We start from the raw sequence: 21,864 nt of genomic DNA, 5'->3' as shown, positions 1-21,864 counted from the left end.
TTCATCTCGGGTGAGTGGTTTATCCAGATTCTCTTCCTGGGTTGTGGAGAGTTTTGGGAGGGAGGCATTCCTCAGAAAAGTATCGGCTTCTGTAGATGTGGTGTCATGGTCAGGGGTGTATAGTTTGGAGTAGTAATGTGTGAATGCTTAATTTATTGCAGTGTGGTCTTGTGTTTCCAGCATTATCTTGTTTTGACTTGATAGGTTAGATTTTTCAGTTGGTTGTTTCCACTGGTTAGCCAATAGTTTACCAGTTTTATTACCAAATTCACAATGTCATTGACGGAGTTTTGTTTTTTGTTTTGTTTTGTTTTGTTTTGTTTTGTTTTTTGGCCAGCGAGAGGAGAAAACATTATCCTCCTCCTCTTCTTCTTCTTCTTCTTCTTCTTCTTCTTCTTCTTCTTCTTCTACTTCTACCTTTTAGTACTGCTTTTGCTGTTTTCTAGAGAGTGGGAGAGAGTGATGGAGAAGGATTTTTTATGGTATAGGCGTAGGAAATAGTGGGAATATTCTCTGTTATCTGGATTGTGTAGTCTTCAGATATCCATCAATCCACATTCTGACATATATTGTTTACCTGTTCATGAGGAGTGGGAGAAGCTATGGTAGATTGAAATAAAGGACCAATCAACATCTGGGTTCAATACAGAGTTAACATCACCTCCTAGAATAATATGGGAATTTGGAAAGTCGGCTAATTCTGAAAAGAGGGAGTGAAAAAAGTCATTGTTGGGACTGTAGATGTTACTGTCTTTCCCTCTGTTGCAGCTGATGATAATAAAACGTCCTTACAGATCAGTTACAGTTGATTTATTGGTGTATTTTTGCTAATCAGAACGAAACTAAAAGTTTAGTGGTAGGTCTGGCCAATCCATCTGGTCTTGAGTTTCTGAAACTGTCTGCATGAGATGGGTTTCTTGTAACAGATATGTATGAATTCAGTTTGTGCAGATGATTCAATACTTTACTATTCAATACTTTTTCAATACTTTTTTTTTTTTTTTTGCATGAAAGAGGATTCATCTTATATTACAAGGTATTATACTGTCATGCCAATGTCATGATGCTACTGGTGTTAATAATGAGAAAAAGGCTGTGTTCCACAATGTGCTTGTAAGAAGGTGGCATGGGGGGGGGGGTTGGACAAGGCACAGAGAGCCTGTCTTGTAATAACTGGTGTGGCACTATAGCGACTTTCTCAACAATAAGCCGACAGGCCTAACCGGAGCTTACCTGGGGGTATCTCACCACTGCACAAATGATCCTAACAAAGAGGTTATTTAGCAACAGTGACTATGGACTACCACTCGATTTTGTAAAGTGAACCTCCTGTAGCACCATATTATCTTTGTCTGCAAAGTATAGTGGGTTTTTGCACTCAAAGATTGATAGATGAGTTTTGGAAACCTAGAATTAAATTGAGCTGTAGCTGTGGAGCTTGTGCTGTGCCTCTAGTATAGTGTACTGGATGGATAAAGGCGAAAATGTAACCGCCATTGCTTGACATTACCTGTGATTGCCCAAATGATAGAGTCTATTAAGTTTGGAGAGTATTGATGGAGACTATTAAGTTTGTGTTTGGTTTTGAGTAATTCTTTGCTGATTATATTTGTAGGTGTTTAAGAGAGTTTTTTTCTGGAATAACCAAAGTTTTTATATTTCATATACGTTACAGCGTTCATATGTGTTATCTACACCAGCGCACTCTCAATGTGAACCCAACCCTCCAATCCATACACGCACTTTGCGACTCTGGAGCTCCATGTTTTATGACGTGGAGCTGCCATTTTTAAGCACCATGAGTTGTTGGTTCACCGTGATTGCTGCATAGTTTGCGGTGAACTGCAAGTGCGTGCTGAGTCTTTTAGGGGGCGTGGTGTCAGTGGGATTGGAAGCTGCCACATTTGAGTGGTAGGAAGGCCTACAAACAACAACAAAAACAAAGCCTCGGTCTGCTCGTGTGTTTCTGAATGCAGAAATCTCAATAAAGTTGGAGTCATAAGTTGTTTAGTGTCTCTCACTGCCCTTCAGCAACCTCTGCTCATCTCACCTTTAAAAGAGATTTTTGGTGACTTTGGTGCTGGTAAAAACTCAATGGCTTACCTTCACAGCATCAAAATTATTGTAAGGACAATATCTCTTTGGCCTGGTCAGGATCAGCTCAGCTTGGTCTGTAACGGTGCAAAGAAAGGCCCTCTGTCTTTTAGCCACTGGCCAGAGAGAGGTCAGAAACCGAGACTTGAATGACTAACTAAAGCCATTTCTACACACAATCCTTTGAGAACCAGGAGGGATTGATTGTATCAGACAGGGCGTATATTGTCCTCTTGAGTAACTGATACATACAATGTAGATGGCAGCTTAAAAGGCATTCTTATCCACAAAACTTTCTGTGTTGGAAATAGATGTAACAGGTGGACTGGGTACAAAATGTGCTTTTCATTTCAGCCCAGACCCTTGTTCTGCTCTCTGTCTGACATTAACTGCCTGTAAGAACATTTTGTCAAATCACAGTTGGTAGGATGTTTCACTGGAGGTCATTTGCTCTGCCTGTCACTGGTTCGCTCCACAAGCAGAGGGCCTAGTTTATAATGAGGTAATAGGGAGGTTTTTGAGTTCACTAGAGGTCTTGTGTGTGCAGTAAGTCTCATGAAACTTCACCAAAGAGAATAGCTTACAGGTTCCATTTCCTACTGAACCCTTAAATTTAAATATAGCCAATAATAGAGGCCATGATACATGCAGACGTGTTTCAATTGGATAATGAGTGGGTGGCTGAGAGGCAGCAAAGGGAGCGAAAGGCACTGTAATTACATAAGCTTTTTCCCCCAGTGGGACCTAAGATCATAGTGATCTGGACTGCTCTATACACCCAACCGCTTGTTAACCGCTCTTAAAGCTCCTAACATTTTAATTGTCCAACAGAACTGAGGTCAAGGTCAACCTTTGATGTGATCTTTTCGATCTTGCGCTTCTTCTTCTTTCCCACTACCTTTGCCGGAGCGTGACATGCTCTCTTCTTCCGCAAAATACCACCAACGTTGTAAAAATACTAAATGGTTTAGTGCTGTATACTGCCATGCACTGTCTTGTGATTAACTTGTTGAAAACAGTGAGCGTGTGTGAATCTCACATCATGTCTGACATGATTCCCATGGTGGTCAGTGTTCTGCAAGTCCAAATATAAATAGATAGCAAATCTCTGGATTGTGATAAAATGTTTGTGAGTCTACACAGAGACTTGTGAAATATCCTCTTTGTGTTGGAGCTGATATTGTTTATGGTGTGAGACGACACAGGACAGTACATGTCTACTCTGACCCTAGGTTCACAAAATCCCTCAGTGAGAGGACAATGACACAGACCTCTTGCTGAGGTGTGGCCATTCACCAAAGGATTACATGGCTTTCCACACTGTGTTTACAGGATTATATCAGCCTATGCACGAGACAAGGGGTCACTGAGCAAGAGGCAGGGCAAAATAACTGCACTTTCAAATGCAGAACGTAGACATATGAAGCTGAGGAAGACTTGACTGGTGATGAAAGTGTCATCATTGGGATGCAGAAAACAGTGGCATGACAAAGCTGTTTTTTTTTACAACCAGGATTGTTTTCCCACCTGCTTTATCAAAACCTCATCATGGTTTAAAAGCCTTCACTGGACCATCAGTGTAAGCTATAAAAAGTTAAAATAGGTAACTTACAATTAAAGCAAGTATTTGACCGTGCAGAGTTCAAAAACATAGCGTGCATGAATTGAACCAACAAGAACTCTAAAAGTGTACAGGCAATAACAATAACTCTGCCATAGCCATATTCAGTATAGACAAACTGTATGTTATGTGAGGAAAAGGAATGTGTTAGTGGTACTGTTTCTGTGAGAGAAGAAATGACTTGGCTCCATTTGACAGGGAGCTCCACTGGCACTTGTTTCCCATGCTACTGGAAAAGGTTTAATGTGGGATTCTCCTTAGAAATACGTTCTTAGTAATTTTGTCCAGATTCGTTTGCCTGGAAGAGAAATTCAGCAGTTTATGATGAAACTTCACGTAATGCAATTTAGCTGTGCAGCTTAGGAAAATGTCTCTTTCCATAGTAGTACATCACTGTGTGCAGAGGCAACATTGTAACAAAAACACTAAAACTCAGTTGTATTATTAAATCAGATGTCTTTTATTTGACTCTTGACTTCCATGACCTTGACATGATCTGTTTGCCAGTGTTTTAACCTGATGGAGTGATATCACAGTGCTGGGAACATGATTTCTTCAACCCATTGGACATACAAGCAGCCAAGACACTTGATTAATCATTTTTCAATCTTCTGTTCCAGTACACATATGCACTAAGTCATGTGATATAAAATAACAACATCATCAACAACAAAGCTATACATAACTAAATATTTATTAAATACATTTAATTAAATTTCAACTATAATCCATTACTTTGCAGTTACAAGTTTCACAATGTCAACATACACTGAGCCTACTGTACATATTTAGACAGTGTTTACAAATACAATAAATCAATGTGTGTATAAGGTACATAAGGGTTTCTTGTTTTGGCTTGATGACACAGTATTCAAAGTTCAAGTGATGTTGGAAGTACCAAACCACCAAATGTCCTAATGTACACGTCATCTTTAGGTTAGAGTGGCTACAGATGAGAGAGCATAGATGAGAGTTTTTTAAACTGTACAAGTTATTGCGTTAATCTATATTGTGTTAATCTATAAATCCTCAAATGGCTAACCCAGCTAGCAGTCTAATTGGCTTTGGATCTGATTTAAATGAGATTTAAAAGATATGTCTATACACATTGTTTACTTATTTATATTGCTATACTGTGTTTGAAAGTGGGTGCATATGACTTTGAGGAAAACTTACTTTTCTCTTTGAGTTTATTTGACTGTTCAGCTCTACATAACTTACTTCTGTTTTCACGTTTGCTGCAAACCAACTTTCCTTCGAGGGATAACAAAGATTTGACTTGAACAGCAGTGCTTCTACTTATCTTGGCTACTTATGAAAATGAAACAGTATTTTTTTTTTCATTTATAGGAGGTGAATACTGTCTCCAGGGCATACAGGGTCTACTTTAATGTGTAACTCCATTTCGGTGCAATATAAATTCAACAAGACTTTTAATTCCACTCTTCAGCCATTTCCTCCATTCCCACTCACATTCATCACCACTCTCTTTCACAAGTATCAATGAAAACAAGCCTAGATAGGCTTGTGTCCCAATAGCACCAGACACAGCCAGTCCACCATGTCTTCCTGTGCTGTCTCTCTGACCAGAGATCTTTGCCTGGCTCCTGTTGGATGGGGAGGGATGTGCTTGGAATATCTCCCACGGCCGAACCACAACCTGGCTCATACCCCTGTGACGTTGGCCCAGGCAGGGAAGGAGTCCAGGTGAAACATGGCCTTACCCCAGCTGTTGATGGCCATTGTAATGCAAAGGATACCAATAATGTTCATGACTATTCCCGTCCTGGCCTGAGGGAGAGAAAAAGCAGACAGTGATTTGAGTAGTTTCAGGATACGACTGCATATGTATATGAACACATGAATGCAGCAACAGTAACTGTTTTTTAGGCCAGTATGGATACCAATTTTACATGAGAAAAATCACAAATATGGAGGTTTATATGGTACATTATTAAGCTGAAAGGGAAAAAATATATACTGTATCAATATAGATTGTGCACCGCTTCTTACCAATATGACTATGCTAAGGTTGTTTTGTTGCACTTTCCGCACTCACATTGCTACATCAGTGTTGCAGACACTGGAGCTGGAGCAGTTTCTGCTGGACAATGTAATTTAAACTACTTCAAACATATTTTCTGCATATCTTTTTGTTTATTTATTTATTTATTGCTAACATATATGCTGATACTAACGGTTCTGCAACAAACCAGTATGAGCAGATTATATCAGCCTTACTTTTACATCAGCTGGGCTCTATTAATGATATCCTGCAAGTGACAGCTCTGCACAACTGGACTATACTTAACTGAATGAACACTGTAAACTCACCATGTCAGCAACCTTGAGGTAGCCATAGGAGAAAACAATGGCATTTGGTGGTGTGGCGACAGGCAGCATGAAGGCAAATGAGGCACTGAGAGTGCAAGGCACCATGACGTACAGAGGATTCATTCCAATGGACTGGGACTGGAACAAACGAAAAGAAAGCGTCAACAGTCTGAGGCTGGGATGAACACAATCTTGATGACTACATTCTCTGCTCCTCCATCTGGCTATTTTTCTGCACCGTAATCACTGACTCATAACTCAGACTGAAATGTGTGCAATTCTGCGCTGGGTGAAAACGCTCATTAGGTGGGTGTAATTAAGATGTAATTCTTGTACGCTTGGGGCTGACTCATGGTAACTAAAATGGAAAAGCACTACATATGTAGCAATAATGGCAGACTGTCACAATGCAAAAAACATCACACTGCAGAGTTTGCCTCAGAATTACATATCCCACAGCACAGTAGCTGACAAGTGAACAGTAATTTTTGGCTCTCAAAATAAATGGGTGAAAATACTTTAAACTTTGTAATTATTGTTATTTATCCCGCAGAGCTGTATATCAGTTAACCATAACAATTTTTTTTTGTCTTGATTTAAAAAAAAAAAAAAATCAGATAATGACTCATTTGACAAACTGAAACATGAGGTGACATGCCACAAGCCATGACAGCCACAACGTGTCATCTCCCCACTTCAAACTGCGTGTAATTGTACAAACACTCCTTTTTTCCCCCTTTTCCCTCCCTTCCTCTTCCTCTTGCCCCGTTTTCACATGGGACTGGGACACTCTTGTGCACCCATTCGGCTTTTGTCCTCGATAAATTTCTGTCTGAATACCCCTGCTTGGCACTTTCTCCATCAGCCCAGCTCTGGTGCTCTCTTGAGTGCTGTACCACTGGGCACTGTAATACCATTCTTCAGCTGCAATGGGGTGGGCACCATTACAAGACACTGAGCTGAATTGGTGTGTTTGGCAGGTTGTTAATGGGAGGAGGGGCCCGGCGAAGGGGAGCGAACACATTCAGCCCAATTGACTAACTAGAGGGGCAACCACACAAGAGAATGTAGGCCGGCTCCCACTGGGAGTAGCTTCAGAGCTGGACTCCAATTGGGGGATCAGTTCACCAAGATCTTACACGTCACCTCACAGAGCCACTGCTGGCAAATACTAATGACTGCCTCATGCAAACTAAAAATACACCACTTCTGGTTATGTGTGTGTGTGTCTGTGTTTTCTTTTTGGTGGTTGTTGGTGGTGGTTTTTAAAACTGTCTTTTATCTTTCTCTGTGAGGATTCCTACCATTGAGGCTAGGACAGGTAGGAAGAGAGTCGCAGTGGCCACGTTACTGGTGCACTCAGTGAAAGTAGCAATCAGCAGGCACAGGATCATAGCAATTGCCCATGGCGGGATGGTTTGCAGGGGAGTCATTTGATCTCCCATCCACTTGGAGAGTCCTGATTCCTGAAGAGAGAACATAATGGTTTAAGTGTTGTACTCATACATATAATGTACAGTCGTTACCCATACTTTTGATCGGCAATTGTGAGTTAGTCACTCTCATTCACTCAAATTTGCTGTTTTTCTTTTGCATATTTCCTGCACAGAGAAAGTGCAGAAAAAAGTCAGATTACATCCAAATATTCATAATAAGTACACAGAAACATTGCATTCTGCCATACAAACCAATAACAACAACCTAAAAAACCTCTTGAATTACACATAAAAGTTACACAGCCAACCAGCCACCATTGCCACACTCCCGCACCCACACCAACATAATACCACACAGACATTATCATGCCTTTTGTATTATGTGTAAGCTATGCCGAATAAAAAGATCTTAAGTTTATTCTTGAATCATCATCAGGTGCATCTCAGTTCAGCAGGCTACTGCACTGCTTGGGCTTGCCAGGACTAAATACCATTTCATCAGACTTATCCCAACAAACATGACTGAAACTGCTACTTACTTCGCTGCCCTTGGCCAGGGCAAATCCTCCCCCAAGAAGAAGCACTATGCTCCATGGTAACTTCTTTTGGGCCACTTTCCAGGTGAGCAGAGCTGGAGTCGGGCCAGAGTTTTGATGGGGTGCTAAAGATCCCAAAAAGTCAATGACAGTGTTACTTCATTGTTCAGCTTAAAAACTCAGACATAACTGCACATCACATATTTTTTTGCAGAAAGATACAGTGTCTCACCATTGTCAAAACTATGACTCCTCCATGAACAGAGACGTGGTGCTTTAGAGGGCAAAATAAACAGAAGGACTGCAATGAACACTGCCACTGTGGCATCTGTGACGTATCTGAGAGGTGCAGGGATGAAGGAATGGAAACAAAACATTTACTCTAAAGTCTCCTCAAAGCGGAAAAATTATGAATTTGTTTTCTGTCTGGGCTATCAAGTGCATGAATGTGACAATGAAAATTAGATGTGTAAAATAATCAAAGATTTGAAAAAGTATGTAGACAGACTCTGCTTTGGAGTTGAAGATGTCTGTTGCCCAGCCGGCAACAAAGCCGGGGTCCCTGGTAAACCACAGCACCACCAGCAGAATGAAGAGACCCAGGACACTCATCTCCCCAAACGACATGGGACCCAGCTGACGATGCTGCTCGCGGATCACATTATAGGCAGCGATCTCCTTCTCTGTCTTCACAGACCCACATCCCCAGGTCTTCTTAAAGCTGGAGGGATCACACGGGATGAAAATCTTTGTGCCACCTCTACATTCAATTAAGCTCTTGATGCGGCACAGATTTTTTGATGTTCATTCAAGCTTCTGTCAGACCAATTTGATTTTAATCATCACTAAACTCACTTGAAGCCCATGAAGACAAACTGCAGCCAGAGCCAGGCCAGTGTGAGCATGAGGATCATGTTAGGGAAGGCAAAGCCGAACCAGGAGGCAAAATTAATCACATCTCCGTTTTGTGGAAAGAGTCTATGGGAAAAACAACGCAGAGAGTGAGCTATTTTAATGAGCAAGACTGAAAATATCAAAAGGTAATTCCTAAGTACCAATACACACACTGAAAACATCTTTCAGAGCTCAGGGATACTCACTGGTTCATCTGTCCCTTGAGCACCAGATTGGGACCTGTCCCTGTGAGTGTGGCTGTGCCTCCAATGCTGGCAGCATAACAAACACACAGAGTCATGCCTTTACACATCCTCATCCTCTCCGCTGCTTCTTTGCGCCTGGCAGCCTCCACTTCTGCATCTAAGAAAGTCACCACCACTGGGCATTCAAATAGAAGGCATGGGAAAAGATGAGTTATTAGCAGCATAGTTTTACAAGTACAAAATGTTTGTTATGCTGCACAAGACATTGTTTCAAAAGGTTCCCTCAGATGAAACAGAACAACATTTCCACCGTATTCACACCATTTGGCCCATCTGCTCACCTTGTCCTTCACTCTGCTTGCCCGTCTGTCCAGGCTGTTTGCTGTCAGCGTCTGCCGGTGAGACCTGCTCCTCTGAGCTGAGGATCTGAGGAATCTCGACCTCGCTGTAGTTGTTGAGCTGTTCCAGCACAGCTTGGACAATAGGCACCATCATGGCAGTGGTGGCTGTGTTACTGATCCACATAGACAAGAAGGCTGTCACACCCATGAAACCCAACATCAGACTGTCAGGAGGAGAAAAATATTGTTAGTTATCTTGGATTATACGAGTGAGCATGAGTGTTTTACAATAAAAAGTGACAAGAGAGAGAAAGATTAAGAGCCTTTCACTTTTATGACACCATTCACAAACTCAAACACCATTTCCTTATCTACATTTTCCTTATCTAGCTGCTGACTGGACTGATTAGGTAACATTCGGAAATGTCTAAAAAATGTCAAATATAATAGAGAATCTGCAGGGGGAGGTGTGCCGCTGAGTCACTCACAGTGCTGGACGCACACCAACGAAGAGCAGCACCCTCAAGGCGATGCGCTTGTGCAGATTCCAGTGCTCCACAGCCACAGCCACCATCAGCCCCCCCACAAACAACATGTTTGTGTCCTTCAGGTACTGCATACACACCTGCAACAGTTAAATCACCTCACTTGAGACATGCATCGGTGAAAAACATAATCAGTCCTCACTGAGCAACATCAATTCATCACTGTAGTAAGTTGTCCGATTTTCTTACATCTTTGGACTTCATGATGCCAAACAGCGGGAAAAGGAGGGCTGGGAGCAGTGCCGTCACAGCCAGCGGTAGGGCCTCTGTGCACCAGTACACCGCCATCAGGATTATCACATAGGCACATGCTGCCTCCTGCACACACAAGTGTAGGAACATGTACATGAAAAGTGCCGGATAATGTGAAAGACAGCATATCAGTGCAGAACTGCATCTGAGGCCATGCAGTCACTATTACATAATTTTAAATGACAGGTTATAGTAGAGATGGCCGAGATAAGCTTCAGAGGCTAAAGATCAGTGTGCTGCTCTATTGTTTTTAGTCACCTGTTTGTACACTTACATGAGCTAGACCACAGCTTCACACAGGCCATTCCTTCACGGCAGCTTTGCTGCGCATGAAAGTGGCTGCGGTGACGTGGGAAGCATGGCTGTGCTTATCATAACATGCTTGCAGCCTGTGTGTGCCTATCTCACATGTAGCAGTGGCTACATGGAGAGAGCCTTTTGACTGTGTTCCCACGCCGGACATGATGACCCTTCATATTAAGTTAAAATAACAGGGCTAGGGTGCAACAGCCCCGGGCAACACAGGACAGTTCCCATGCGTTTTGCCTCAAGTGCACTGTGCAGCAGCCGGACGTCGCATCAACAGGTGCAAGCGCCGAGTGAACATCAGCCTGCCGGCCTCATTCATTTTGACGGCATTTTGCCAAAACAGATCTCTAATGTCGCACTGGAACTGATGATTAATTTTATTAATCCTATGTTAAGATTCTAAGATCGTAAAAAGTAGGCTACTCATTTCTTCTTCGTAAGTAGGTCTAACATGTATTTAGATAAAAAAAGATGATGATGATGATGAAGAAGAAACCATACCTGCAATAATAATAATAATAATGAAAACAAACAAAAATAAATGTTGCAAATTGCAATCAGCTGATTTTACTCTCCACCCAAAACTCACTATTCACCACCATTCCCCAAGTTTTCCAAAGTAAGCTGTCATTAAACTAAATCTGAACTTTCCTTTTAAAATAAAATATTCAGGCTCTACCTACCGTTGTCCCGATCACCAAAGGCAAAGGAAGAAGAAGAAATGGTGTTGAGAGGAGAATAATCTCATTCTTGAGCCCGCGAAGACTTTTGATGAATGCCATCCTGAACTGAGAGGAAAGCGGGGGAAAGCAAGTTTCTCGCACCATGGATCGGCTTTTTACTTGCAGTGAGGCGGGAGGAGGGGGAGAGAAAAGGGGGGGAGTCCCACAGAGGATAAAAGAGGAGAGAGGCGAATCACAATGAGAGAGAGAGAGAGAGAGAGAGAGAGAGAGAGAGAGAGAGTTGACTAGATTGCATGCCACATTAAAACGCATTGATTGAGTCTTCCCCAAGAAAAAAAAAATCCCACATGATTACAACCCCCAAACCTTTCGTCCAGTAAAGACGTGTCTGGCCTCCCACTGGCACACACACTTTCTCCACAGTATTACTGTTATATTCCTATAATAGGCATTTTCCTCTTAGATATTGTTGTTTAGGGTTTTCCTGTGACATTTGCATGACATTTATTACAGGATTATTACAGTGCATAAGGGGTTTGTCAGCCCAGTATGACTCGCTGGCTCCGAGACAGACAGAGAAAGAGGAAATAAGAGGCATATAATAGCCTACATGGGGATATAATATGCCAGAGTACATGGTGAATAATTACCTTCAGCGCTGACCTCAGCAATTAATGAATGGGGGGTGAGCTCGCTCAGGCCTGACAGGGGCGTGGACACACTCTTTGGGGCAAAAATAGGCCAAATCTAGAGGACACCAAAAAATGCTGAAAAACATGGGTCCAAATATTCACGTCGGAATTGGGCAGGGTTGGGGTGTTAAAGTACAGATATTAGCACACTCAAAGAAAAAAAGCTGGATTAAAAAATAACCCCAGCTCAGGTAACTGTGGGACAGAAAACATGCTGGGCTGGCTAGAACCAAGTACTGGGTTCTACTGTTTAACCAGAATGCTCATGTGCTGGGTGAAAATAACTGAGATGCTGGGTTTAATGCCATCCATCGGGTTATATCTTGTGCCATTGTACAGATGTTTTCTTTTTTTACACAGTAAATACATTGCACAGCCATTAGAGGTTAAAAACACTTTATTACTTTGATAATTAACTAACAATATTTGATAACAAACGCCTGTGGGGTGTTCGCCCAACGCACAAGGGGATGGTCTTCAGCTGCGGTACCAAGTCTGTTCCAACCTGTCAAAAAGCATAAAGAGGAGGAATGGTTTGGACTCACTGCTGAGGAGTGAAACAGTGTTGGTGGAGAAACATTCACTGCTTTGAGAAATCCATACAGACTGAAGGTCAGTGAAGGACTTTTTTGTCTCGTTGACACTTGGCCATGCAGTAAGCTGTGACAAGAATCATGTAAAACACAAACATAAAACAAATCCAAAACGGTTACAGACTTAAACTAACCGCTGGTAATGTTACCTGATGTCCACAAGGGGATTGAGTTAATGGTGCCTAACCTAATGTAAGATAGCTATTCTTCTCCATTATTTCACACATTATCATTTCTTAATCTCTGGTATAACCATCTACCCTCATCAGAGCTGTTGATTCAAACCTTTTGCAAGAAAGAATTTCCATTCGGCCTCTGTTTCTGTTTGGTTTGAGGGAAAACTATAATAACACAACCATACAGGCTGTGTTGAATTGGTTTTCCTCATGGAGGAAAGCGAAGAGAATCAAGGCAGATAGCTCTCATCCTCTTTTTAGCCAGTTTGAGCCTCTGAAGTCTGGGAGGCGCTATAGAGCCCCTCTGGCTACAAGTGTATTAAAAAAATCCTTAATTCCAAATGCCATCGTTATTCTAAACTCAACAAAGTGACCAATCCCCAGACACTGACTTGAACTGTTTTATCACTACTTGTACTTATTATGATACTATATTTTAATTTAATTGGTTTTATGGTGTCCTTATGGTGTGCATGCATTGCTGCATATTTGTATGTCATTGTTTCTTATTGGTCTGTTTTATGTGTTGGTGAGCCAAAGACAATTCTCCACCCTGGTGGACAATAAAGATTTATTGTACAGTATTCTATTCTATTCTATTCTATTCTATTCTATTCTGACTGGCCCACCTAATATAACATAATAACCCTGTGGCTAATCCACCACTGCGTTCAGTGAAATGACCCAACATAAAAGACACAACCCCCCAAAAATGACCCAACAACTCAATGGACCATACCAGTGATTTTACATACCAGTACATACAGTACCATAAATTTTTTAATATCTAAAACATGTACCTATATACTTTACAGGACATCTGATTTATTTTCTATGACTGATGAAAGCAGACTAAAGTATTGCATCTAGTTCAGTTTAAGTTAAATGCTTATCAACAGTGTATGAGGACACTTTATTTTTCTGAAAATGTTAAATGCCCAGTCTGTGCCCAAGGTACATTTTGGAGCTATGTTGTCAAGGAGCAGGCCTGTTAGTCATCTCTGGTTTGGATACTGTTTAATATGAATGAAGATGCACTATACTATTCCTTCCACACTCATTTTGTTATTGCTCCTGTTGATTATGTCCTGTAGTGTCTTGTAAGTGTGACACTAAAAAGTAAATTACTACTATTACTACTCCCACTACTTTATATTTCTGCTAATCTTCTCCCAAAGAGTTGTATTTCAGAACTCCAGTATCATTTCTCCTATCTTTAATCCAGCCAGTGTTGTCAATCCGTTCCGCTATGATATGAAAATGAACTTTGAGAGACTTCAAACTTTCTTCACAGCAGTATTTCATCATTATAATAAAGTTACCAGTATTAGTTTCCCTAAAAGCAGCAGCACTGTTGTGTTTTGATGACTTGAAATTGGATGGAGTGAAACGGTCACTGTGCTGGAAAGTAGTTCCCGGAGAATTGCTTGCTTCACACAGCCAATTATCAGTTCCATGGTTTATGAATGGCAAGAGCTTTGTGAGCTGCAGAAGCAGAACAGTATAAGGTGGGTGTTACAACCCAAAAGTCAAATTTGAAAATCACAACATTTTGCTCATGTTGTGAAATCTTTAGCAGCCCCACACAATTTGCAAAATGGCTTATAGCAATGTAAAATGTGGGTATATTGTAGCAAATGGGCCAAACATTCAAAATCACTGGTACGGTCCTTTAATCCAGCCACTGGTTTACTGACACAATCCAGCCTTTTTAGTGTGCCTAAAACAGTGAACAAAAAGGAGAGGCATGCCTCATAAAACCAAATCCTTTGCTTGGAGACATTTTGTTGCTCACTAACGGATGGATACAGCACTTGAAACAAAACTGACAGTTTGCTGGCCTATATTGTACATGAATGTGAGTTACAAATTAAGCTTCAAGGCTGTTCTTTAGCAATGAAGAAATTTCAAATAGCACTTTTTAAATAAAAAAAACTTTTTATTTTGGTCTGTGTTTGGTAAACATCATTTTCTTTTGCATGCAAAGGGAAGTCTGGCTTCCTCGAAAACTCCACTAAATTTAAATACAAATCAATTCCCTTGTACCAGACTTCATGATATGATACAACAAACATATTCCTCCAATGTTCTCTTTAAGTTTCATACCTGATTATAGCTGGACTGGCCATATTTTGACTGTGAAGATTTAGCTATACCCAAAAGAGGTGCATTTAGACATGTTTCAAACTACAGGATGAAACGAATCCACTGAATGAAGTTTACTCTCACAGTCTCTCTATTACTTTAAATCCTGAGAGGGCAGCAAGCTCCAGACACCACTTGCACCCATCCCATACAGGTCTGCACACACTCCTCCAAGTGGGTGACATCCACCTGTCACCTACATGTGTGCACTGTAAAACTGAACACCCCAAGGCCAGACTCACTGCATAAATTATCTTTTTAGTTAACGATATTTTGAAAATGGGATAAATTTCCATTTTGTGCAAGCCGAATGAAAGCATAGTCTCAGCACAACTAAGTTTTTCGACAAACCCTTAGAGGGTAGTGATCACCTTTTATTTAATCTGAACATGGCCCATTTCTTATAAATGGAGAGGCGAGGGAAAAGGTCCCATGCTTTAAGGCTCTCGGGGGTGCACATTACAGAGGAGCTCAGCCGGACAGAGGCTTAGGGAAAGCTCAGCAGTGCCTTTACTATCTGAAGACATTACAGAGTCTGCCCCAAGAACTACTAGTGAACTTAAACTGATGAGAGCGTACTGACATACTGCATGACACTGTGGTATGCCAACTGAAATCAGGCTGACCGAAAAGCACTCCAACGGATAGTTGACACAGCACAGGATATGATCGGGACCCACATACCGGACTAGGACTCAATCTACACCTCATGACCCCCGTGGGCTGTCAGCATCATGGAGACTCCATCCCACCGCAGCCACCACCTGTTCAACCTCTTGTCGTCCTGCAGGAGAGGAGAGGAACACTACTGCATTAGGGTGGCCCAAAAACACGAAAGTTGGAAAGTCTAAGCTCCTAACCCCTAAATTGGTTGCAATACATGAGAAAACTCTGCTGGTGAAATTTTTTTTCTCAATCGGACAACATTTACCCTTCTCTCATCGACCTTGAAGTTTAGCCATAGACTTAACAGTCTTTTTTCACATGTGAATAGGGTAAAAATTTTATCCTATAGATACCACCATGAAACTTACTAAGTTGATTACTTATAATAAGCCAAACAAAAAATGTATTACAAGTTCTTTGAAATTCTTTGTTTACATGAGCAAATTTCAAGTTGATCTTTAGCCTCAGTTGCAACATTACGTTTTCCCAAGAATGAAGGTGAAATTGAATGAATAAAAACAACAATCCTTGAAAACAGCAGAGTTTTCTCATGCATTGCAACCAATTTAGGGGTTAGGAGCTTAAAAAATATGAAGTTGAAAATTTACATGTAAAAATGGGCCACCCTATGCTGCATGTACCTCTCGGATGAAACAGCTTCTTTGCCGGGATTGTGGCACAATTGAACAATTGAATTGAACTCCCTTCACACCCACCCCCCTCCTCTCCCGCTGGTTTGGCAAAACCAGCACTTTATTTTTATTGCACTACATGCCCTTTACTCATGGACGTATCTGCAGTAACTTGTGCAATAACTTGATCACTGTGGGAAGGAATTGATTAGGTTGTTTTAATTGCTTTTATTATCAATTAATTAATGTTCACATTTCATTTGGCCCTATTTTAGATTTTTTATACATAGTGCACCAGAAGCTGCTCTGTAATTTCGTTGTCGTGAACAATGACAAATAAAGCTGCCTCTGTCTGTCTGTCTATCTATCTATCTATCTATCTATCTATCTATCTATCTATCTATCTATCTATCTACCTTATTTCCCCCGAGGACAGGCTCTATTCATCGCCACACTAGAAACTCTGAGCTGAAACTGACTCACTGTAAACTCACAGTGTCTCCAAAGTACATTGCATACATTTCAACTATATAAAGATTTAACCATCACCATGACAGTTACAATTGGCACAGTTGTTGTTGGCCCCACTGAGGGCCTAACCTTGACAGTGATAATACTCCTCATTCAGCCAGAGTCCTTAGCTCTGATGTAATTTGCCGTTCTTTCTTGAATGATATCGTATGGCCCCAAATCATACCATTGCTGTCGGGTGAAACCTCATCTCTTCAAAATGTAAACTTTTCAGGAGCTAAGAAAAACTGCCTTTGGTTTTAGCTGGACAACTATATGTTTTAGAGTTTATCCAAGGGTTTCACAGAGAGGATTGAGAGGATTTCACAGAGGACAATGTAATCCAATTCAAATGAAGTTAAAACATTTGGAGTTCCAAGGCTGCATAGGAAAACAGCAATATAGCTGTGGCATAGTCTTATATGGCATAAACTGTATAGCTGAACATTATCAAATTATTGTTGTCTTCATGATGACTGAAATGTTTAAAACATGGAATTTGAATCATTTCTGCCACCAAATTGCAAACTTGACTGAAAAAAAAGATGACTGAAACATTTAAACCATGGGTTCTTATTCATATTTTTGCATCAATTCTATTTCTAGCTTTTAAAAGTCAGTCTCTGTGGCCCAAGACAAGTTGAGCAGCTGAAATGCATGGATGCAGTTAACAGCTCCATCACGAAATCTAAGTAAGTTCAGGGCAGTTCAAGTTCTGTTACATAATTAAGAGATTGTCCCATAATTTGAAGTGAGGGAGGCCCCAAACAAAATGTGCTGGGCCCAGGCATAAGATGAGGCCAGCCTGTTCTTGTGTTCTAAAAGAAGAGTACGAGCAAAAGCAGGAGTGCGATTGAGCCAAAGAATGTCATGTTCTCTGGCTGCATCTTTTCCGTGAAACGTGATGGCCGTAATTATGCTGCCTTTGGTGGTGTGCTTGGATGAGAAGAACTTTTAATTTGCGTCCCTGTAATCGTGAGACTACAACCCAGAGTGGGATTTTAACATTCATGCCTATAGTCACATTGACTTCTTTTGAAGGCATGCAAATTTTATAACAGTGCTGACAGTGCAGTTGTTGTGTTTCATCAGAATTCATAAAAATTCTGCACAAACACTTGCGCTGCATCACAGCGTTGTGCAGCAGTTGTCCAGCGGTTTGGAGCAATTCTTGCAAAACTTTTCATGCTGTGCTTTCCAGGTTCTCAGTCCACTTGCTTGCACATGTGGACTGTGCACTAAAAATAAATATTAAAACATAGGCAGGTATCACACAGTACACTGTAGTGCACCGCTGTTTTGCACAGGTTTTCAAGATTGAGCGTGCCACATGGAATCTGCTTTTTCTGAGGCATATTACCATTTACAGCATTCAGTCCATTTTAATTATCAAACCAAAGCAAATGATCAGAATTCATTTTTCTATGAAGCATGCCTCTCAACTCAGATGAAAGAACATAAAATGAATTTAATTTTCAGTCTGTCAGGCACCAGGCGGTTTCTCTCATTCTGTGGTGCAACATTAACCTTTCTTTTTCTACTGCAAGTGGCTCACATTTTCAGTGAGATTTCCAAACTGAGAATGTGTTTACGCCATATTTACATGTCCACCATAAAATAAAGGATTTCACATTTATCTTTAGTAGACGTTCCCACATGAAATCACTGCAAATAACCGGATAGTGAGGATTTATAAACAAAAAGCCTGTTATTGAACAATATCATATTTTCTGGGATTCCCAGTGGCATAATGTGAGATGTGGGATATGCAATTTGTGGTTCAAGGTGAACTGTGCAAAACTGCCAAGGAGGAAATTGAAGTGAGGACCATTTAGACTCAACTCACAAAAAAGTATGCAATTTGCTGGGTGGCCAATGAGAACCATATAGACTCAGCAATCCAGTTTTTGTCATTTGAGTCCAAACGGTCCTCACGTAAGCTGATTTTGCACCTTTTGCACCTTTACATGTGAGTTATTCCTTCAAACAAAACAATATGTGAATTAAATAGTGTGGCATTCAGGTATCATCCTGCAAGAATATTACTTAATTTCTTTTCATATGTAGGTGTATTACTCAGACTTAGGCAGGTAAGTCAGCTAAGCATCTTACTCAGTTATTTTCCAGAGATTATCAGGTAAGCAGTCTGCTGAAATCCTTTCAATAGGTAAATCAGGCGTGTTTATTACTCATTGTCACAGGTAGCTGACTCATTTTCTTCTCACAGCCAAATCCAGTAAGTATGTTTGTTGTTTTATTTTGGTAAGTATGCAGGTATCATCACAAGGTGTGTACATCAGGAAAAAATGTCAATGTATTGTGTGGTTGTCCCATTTTTTCCAGTTCAGGAAAATTATATTTCCTTTGCCTATATCTCTTGGCCTGTTTGACTTATATAACTTATCTACAATATTTATTCACAGATTTTAATTAATAAATATATTTACAGATTATCTTCTAATAAAATGTGCACAGTGACCCTGCTACTATGCACACGATGTTGACATTTCAAGCTTATACAGGCCATTTGTCTCCATGTGATGAAAAACATGGCAACATTTGGCATAAATGAAAGAGAGAGCCTAGTCACATTCTTTAAAATAACTTTTAATATTGGAGTTGATGTGTTAAACCGATGATAATCGGTTAAACGTTTTGAAAGATTCGGAAACACACAAACCAGGTGGATTCTTACTTTGCTTCTCACTGTTGTTTTCCCTCCATGACGGTGTCACTTCCTGAAAATAAGTAAACCAAAAACTGTTTGCTGTCATTATTCAAACGCTAATACATTTTTGGCTCAGTGAATGCTTTTTTTTTTTTTTTTCTTAATTCAAGACTATATTAGTGTTTGTACACCATTACATTTCCTAAGATTTTTGTTCCACCAACTATGTGCCATACATGGTGTGAACTATTTTGGTATTTTAAAAACTAACACCAAAGATTGACTAAATTAATACATCCCCTACACTTTCACTATTGCTTTAACTTGGAAAAGGGGCTTCCATGGCATTTCTGTGTTGTTCTTCAACACTTTATAATAGAGTCAAAGCAGTTCACTGAAAGTGAGCTGCTTTGAAGTTTGTGGCCAAATTGCTCTCAGTGTTGAGGGTATGGAGTGTAATGCACTCTAGAGAGATTATCACAAACCAAGTCATTTTCATCCAATGCAAGCCCAGGCAAACTTAACGTGACCGCACCGTCCCATGACCAATAAACAGGGATGAACTGGGGCTATAATTTGCACCAGGACAATTAGCCCTACCATAATCTCAACAAAATGCACTCAAGATAAAAAGTACTCCACGTCAGAAATACATTTGCAGAGATGTGCATACTTGTCACCATATACAGGGGTGGACTGGGACAAAAAAAAAAAAAAAAAAAAGTCCCAGTGGATGTTCTCCACAGCCCCCAGTTTAAACACTGTCACACAGCTGCCCCTAACACCACCAGCAAATGTAGACTAGACTCATGTATAAGTTTACTGAAGCAGAGGACAAATTAAACAAGAAATGATGCCGTTTTGAACAATGAACAATGCTGCATCATCTGTAATCCAAAAATAAATAACCAACAACAACAATGGTGAATGGAGACATATTTTCATATTTCATTTGTTGGTTGACTGAGCTCCTGATGCAAAGAGTAAACAGCAGACAACGTGTAAAGATGAACCATAAACTATTTTCTGTATTTTGGTGCTGTAATAGGTTTGTTTACATTTGAAATTTCTATAAACAGTGGAGTCAATTAGATGCATATGTGCCTTTATAATTTATATGATCAAAAAAGCAAAAGATTAGGTCAGTAATAATGATTGCTTTGGCATTTAAAAATCCTTTATTTTGTGTCTCATTACATTTTTTTCTGTGTTGAAGATGCTTCTTTAGAGACAAATTGTGCATGATTTGAAGGTTAAAGCTGTGGTGGTGAGGTTAATTCCTATGGCGTACAGGACACAAAAAAACCCCAAAACAAAACAAAACTGTCCTCTGTGTTCACAATCTATTCTCTGCTTTCATGTAATTTTAGGGCATTTTCAGAATTTAAACACCTGCATGTGGCCATAGCTATTGGTTAGAATATCACTTTTCTGCCTAAGGGCTTTGAGTAGACAAAAAGAATTATCATGATCTTAATAAAAGGTAACTAGGCCTACTTAAGTGTCTGGCCAACTTCTAAGTATAGCTCTTAGATAAACCAGCATTCTCTTACCACTTTGGTTATACTAACCTTTGGGCAGCTTGTGCCAGGGGCAGGGTGCTGGGCTCTGTAATCCTGTCCACAGGCTCTTACAGGACTAGGTGTGACAGGAGAGGTAGCGCACAGTTCGGACAGCTTTCTGCATTTGCACATATCTCAAGAGATTTCTTTCCGACTGCTATCTAATTTCTCTTTTTAGTTTGGCTTCTCCTCTATCTTATTTTTTGTAGTCATTGCTCACTCTGTCTCACATGCTGCCTAGCGAGGGGAGGGGTGGGGCCGCAGGGGCCTGCCTGCTGGGTCGCACTGACTGACAGATAAGAGCAGCAGACGTTGGGTGATAAGCCTAGTCCATAAAGTCATTATTAGAGGCTAAGGTTTAAAATATTAATTATAATAAATGGGCCGCTTCGGCCAGTCTGTCCCCGCCAGTATGCTGCTCGTCAGGTGGTGTGGTCAAAAGTAAAAGTTCAGTCCAAGATGACTGGAAACTGTGACCTTAATGGGTGAGTAGCAGGGGCCAAACCACTTCTACAATAATGCTGAGCGGGGGCCAAACAATACCAAAATGTCACTGTTGGAGACTGTTGCCTAAGGATGAATTAAAGTTTGAAGTTTCAATTTGAGAGCTTATCTGAAACTGCCACACCAGGGGAACAGTGAACAAACGTACACAGGTATAAATATTCAGGTGTGATGGTGTTTTACATATTCTGGCGCTGGTCGCTTTCACAGGACCAGTGAAACAAAAGAGTGAACTCTTGTAGTGGACTCTGATTCGGACTAAAATTGAACCAAAACAATGAGGGGAAAAAAAATATCTACCTGCAGCATCACAGATGTTGCTGCATAATGCCACCATGTGGAAAGGACTCTTTACTACACTGCAGTCTTTCCTGATCAGGAATCAAGAAATGTCTATTTAAGTGCATGCAAAACGCCTGAAAATAAAACTCAGTATATATATCTATATCTATATCTATATCTATC

General features: G+C 40.6%; 1 protein-coding gene across 1 annotated transcript; it reads right to left on the bottom strand.

The window, feature by feature from the left end:
• Nucleotides 1-4,154: 4,154 nt before the first annotated feature.
• On the bottom strand, nucleotides 4,155-21,044 carry slc13a5b (solute carrier family 13 member 5b). The gene is made up of 16 exons (XM_030067692.1): nucleotides 20,905-21,044; nucleotides 19,361-19,403; nucleotides 12,408-12,448; nucleotides 11,902-11,998; nucleotides 11,252-11,409; nucleotides 10,197-10,325; nucleotides 9,951-10,087; nucleotides 9,463-9,686; nucleotides 9,122-9,296; nucleotides 8,877-8,999; nucleotides 8,530-8,742; nucleotides 8,254-8,360; nucleotides 8,025-8,146; nucleotides 7,354-7,515; nucleotides 6,050-6,187; nucleotides 4,155-5,506 (listed from the first exon to the last, which is right to left on the bottom strand). Exons 1-16 carry the CDS (start codon nucleotides 21,025-21,027, stop codon nucleotides 5,381-5,383), a joined length of 2,118 nt encoding a protein of 705 aa, XP_029923552.1. The 5' UTR covers nucleotides 21,028-21,044; the 3' UTR covers nucleotides 4,155-5,380.
• Between the last annotated feature and the right edge of the window lie 820 nt (nucleotides 21,045-21,864).

Source organism: Myripristis murdjan, chromosome 13 (assembly GCF_902150065.1).
Source record: "Myripristis murdjan chromosome 13, fMyrMur1.1, whole genome shotgun sequence".
Taxonomy (NCBI): Eukaryota; Metazoa; Chordata; class Actinopteri; order Holocentriformes; family Holocentridae; genus Myripristis; species Myripristis murdjan.
Note: the sequence above shows the minus strand (reverse complement) of the source record. Positions and strands in the feature narration are given on the sequence as shown.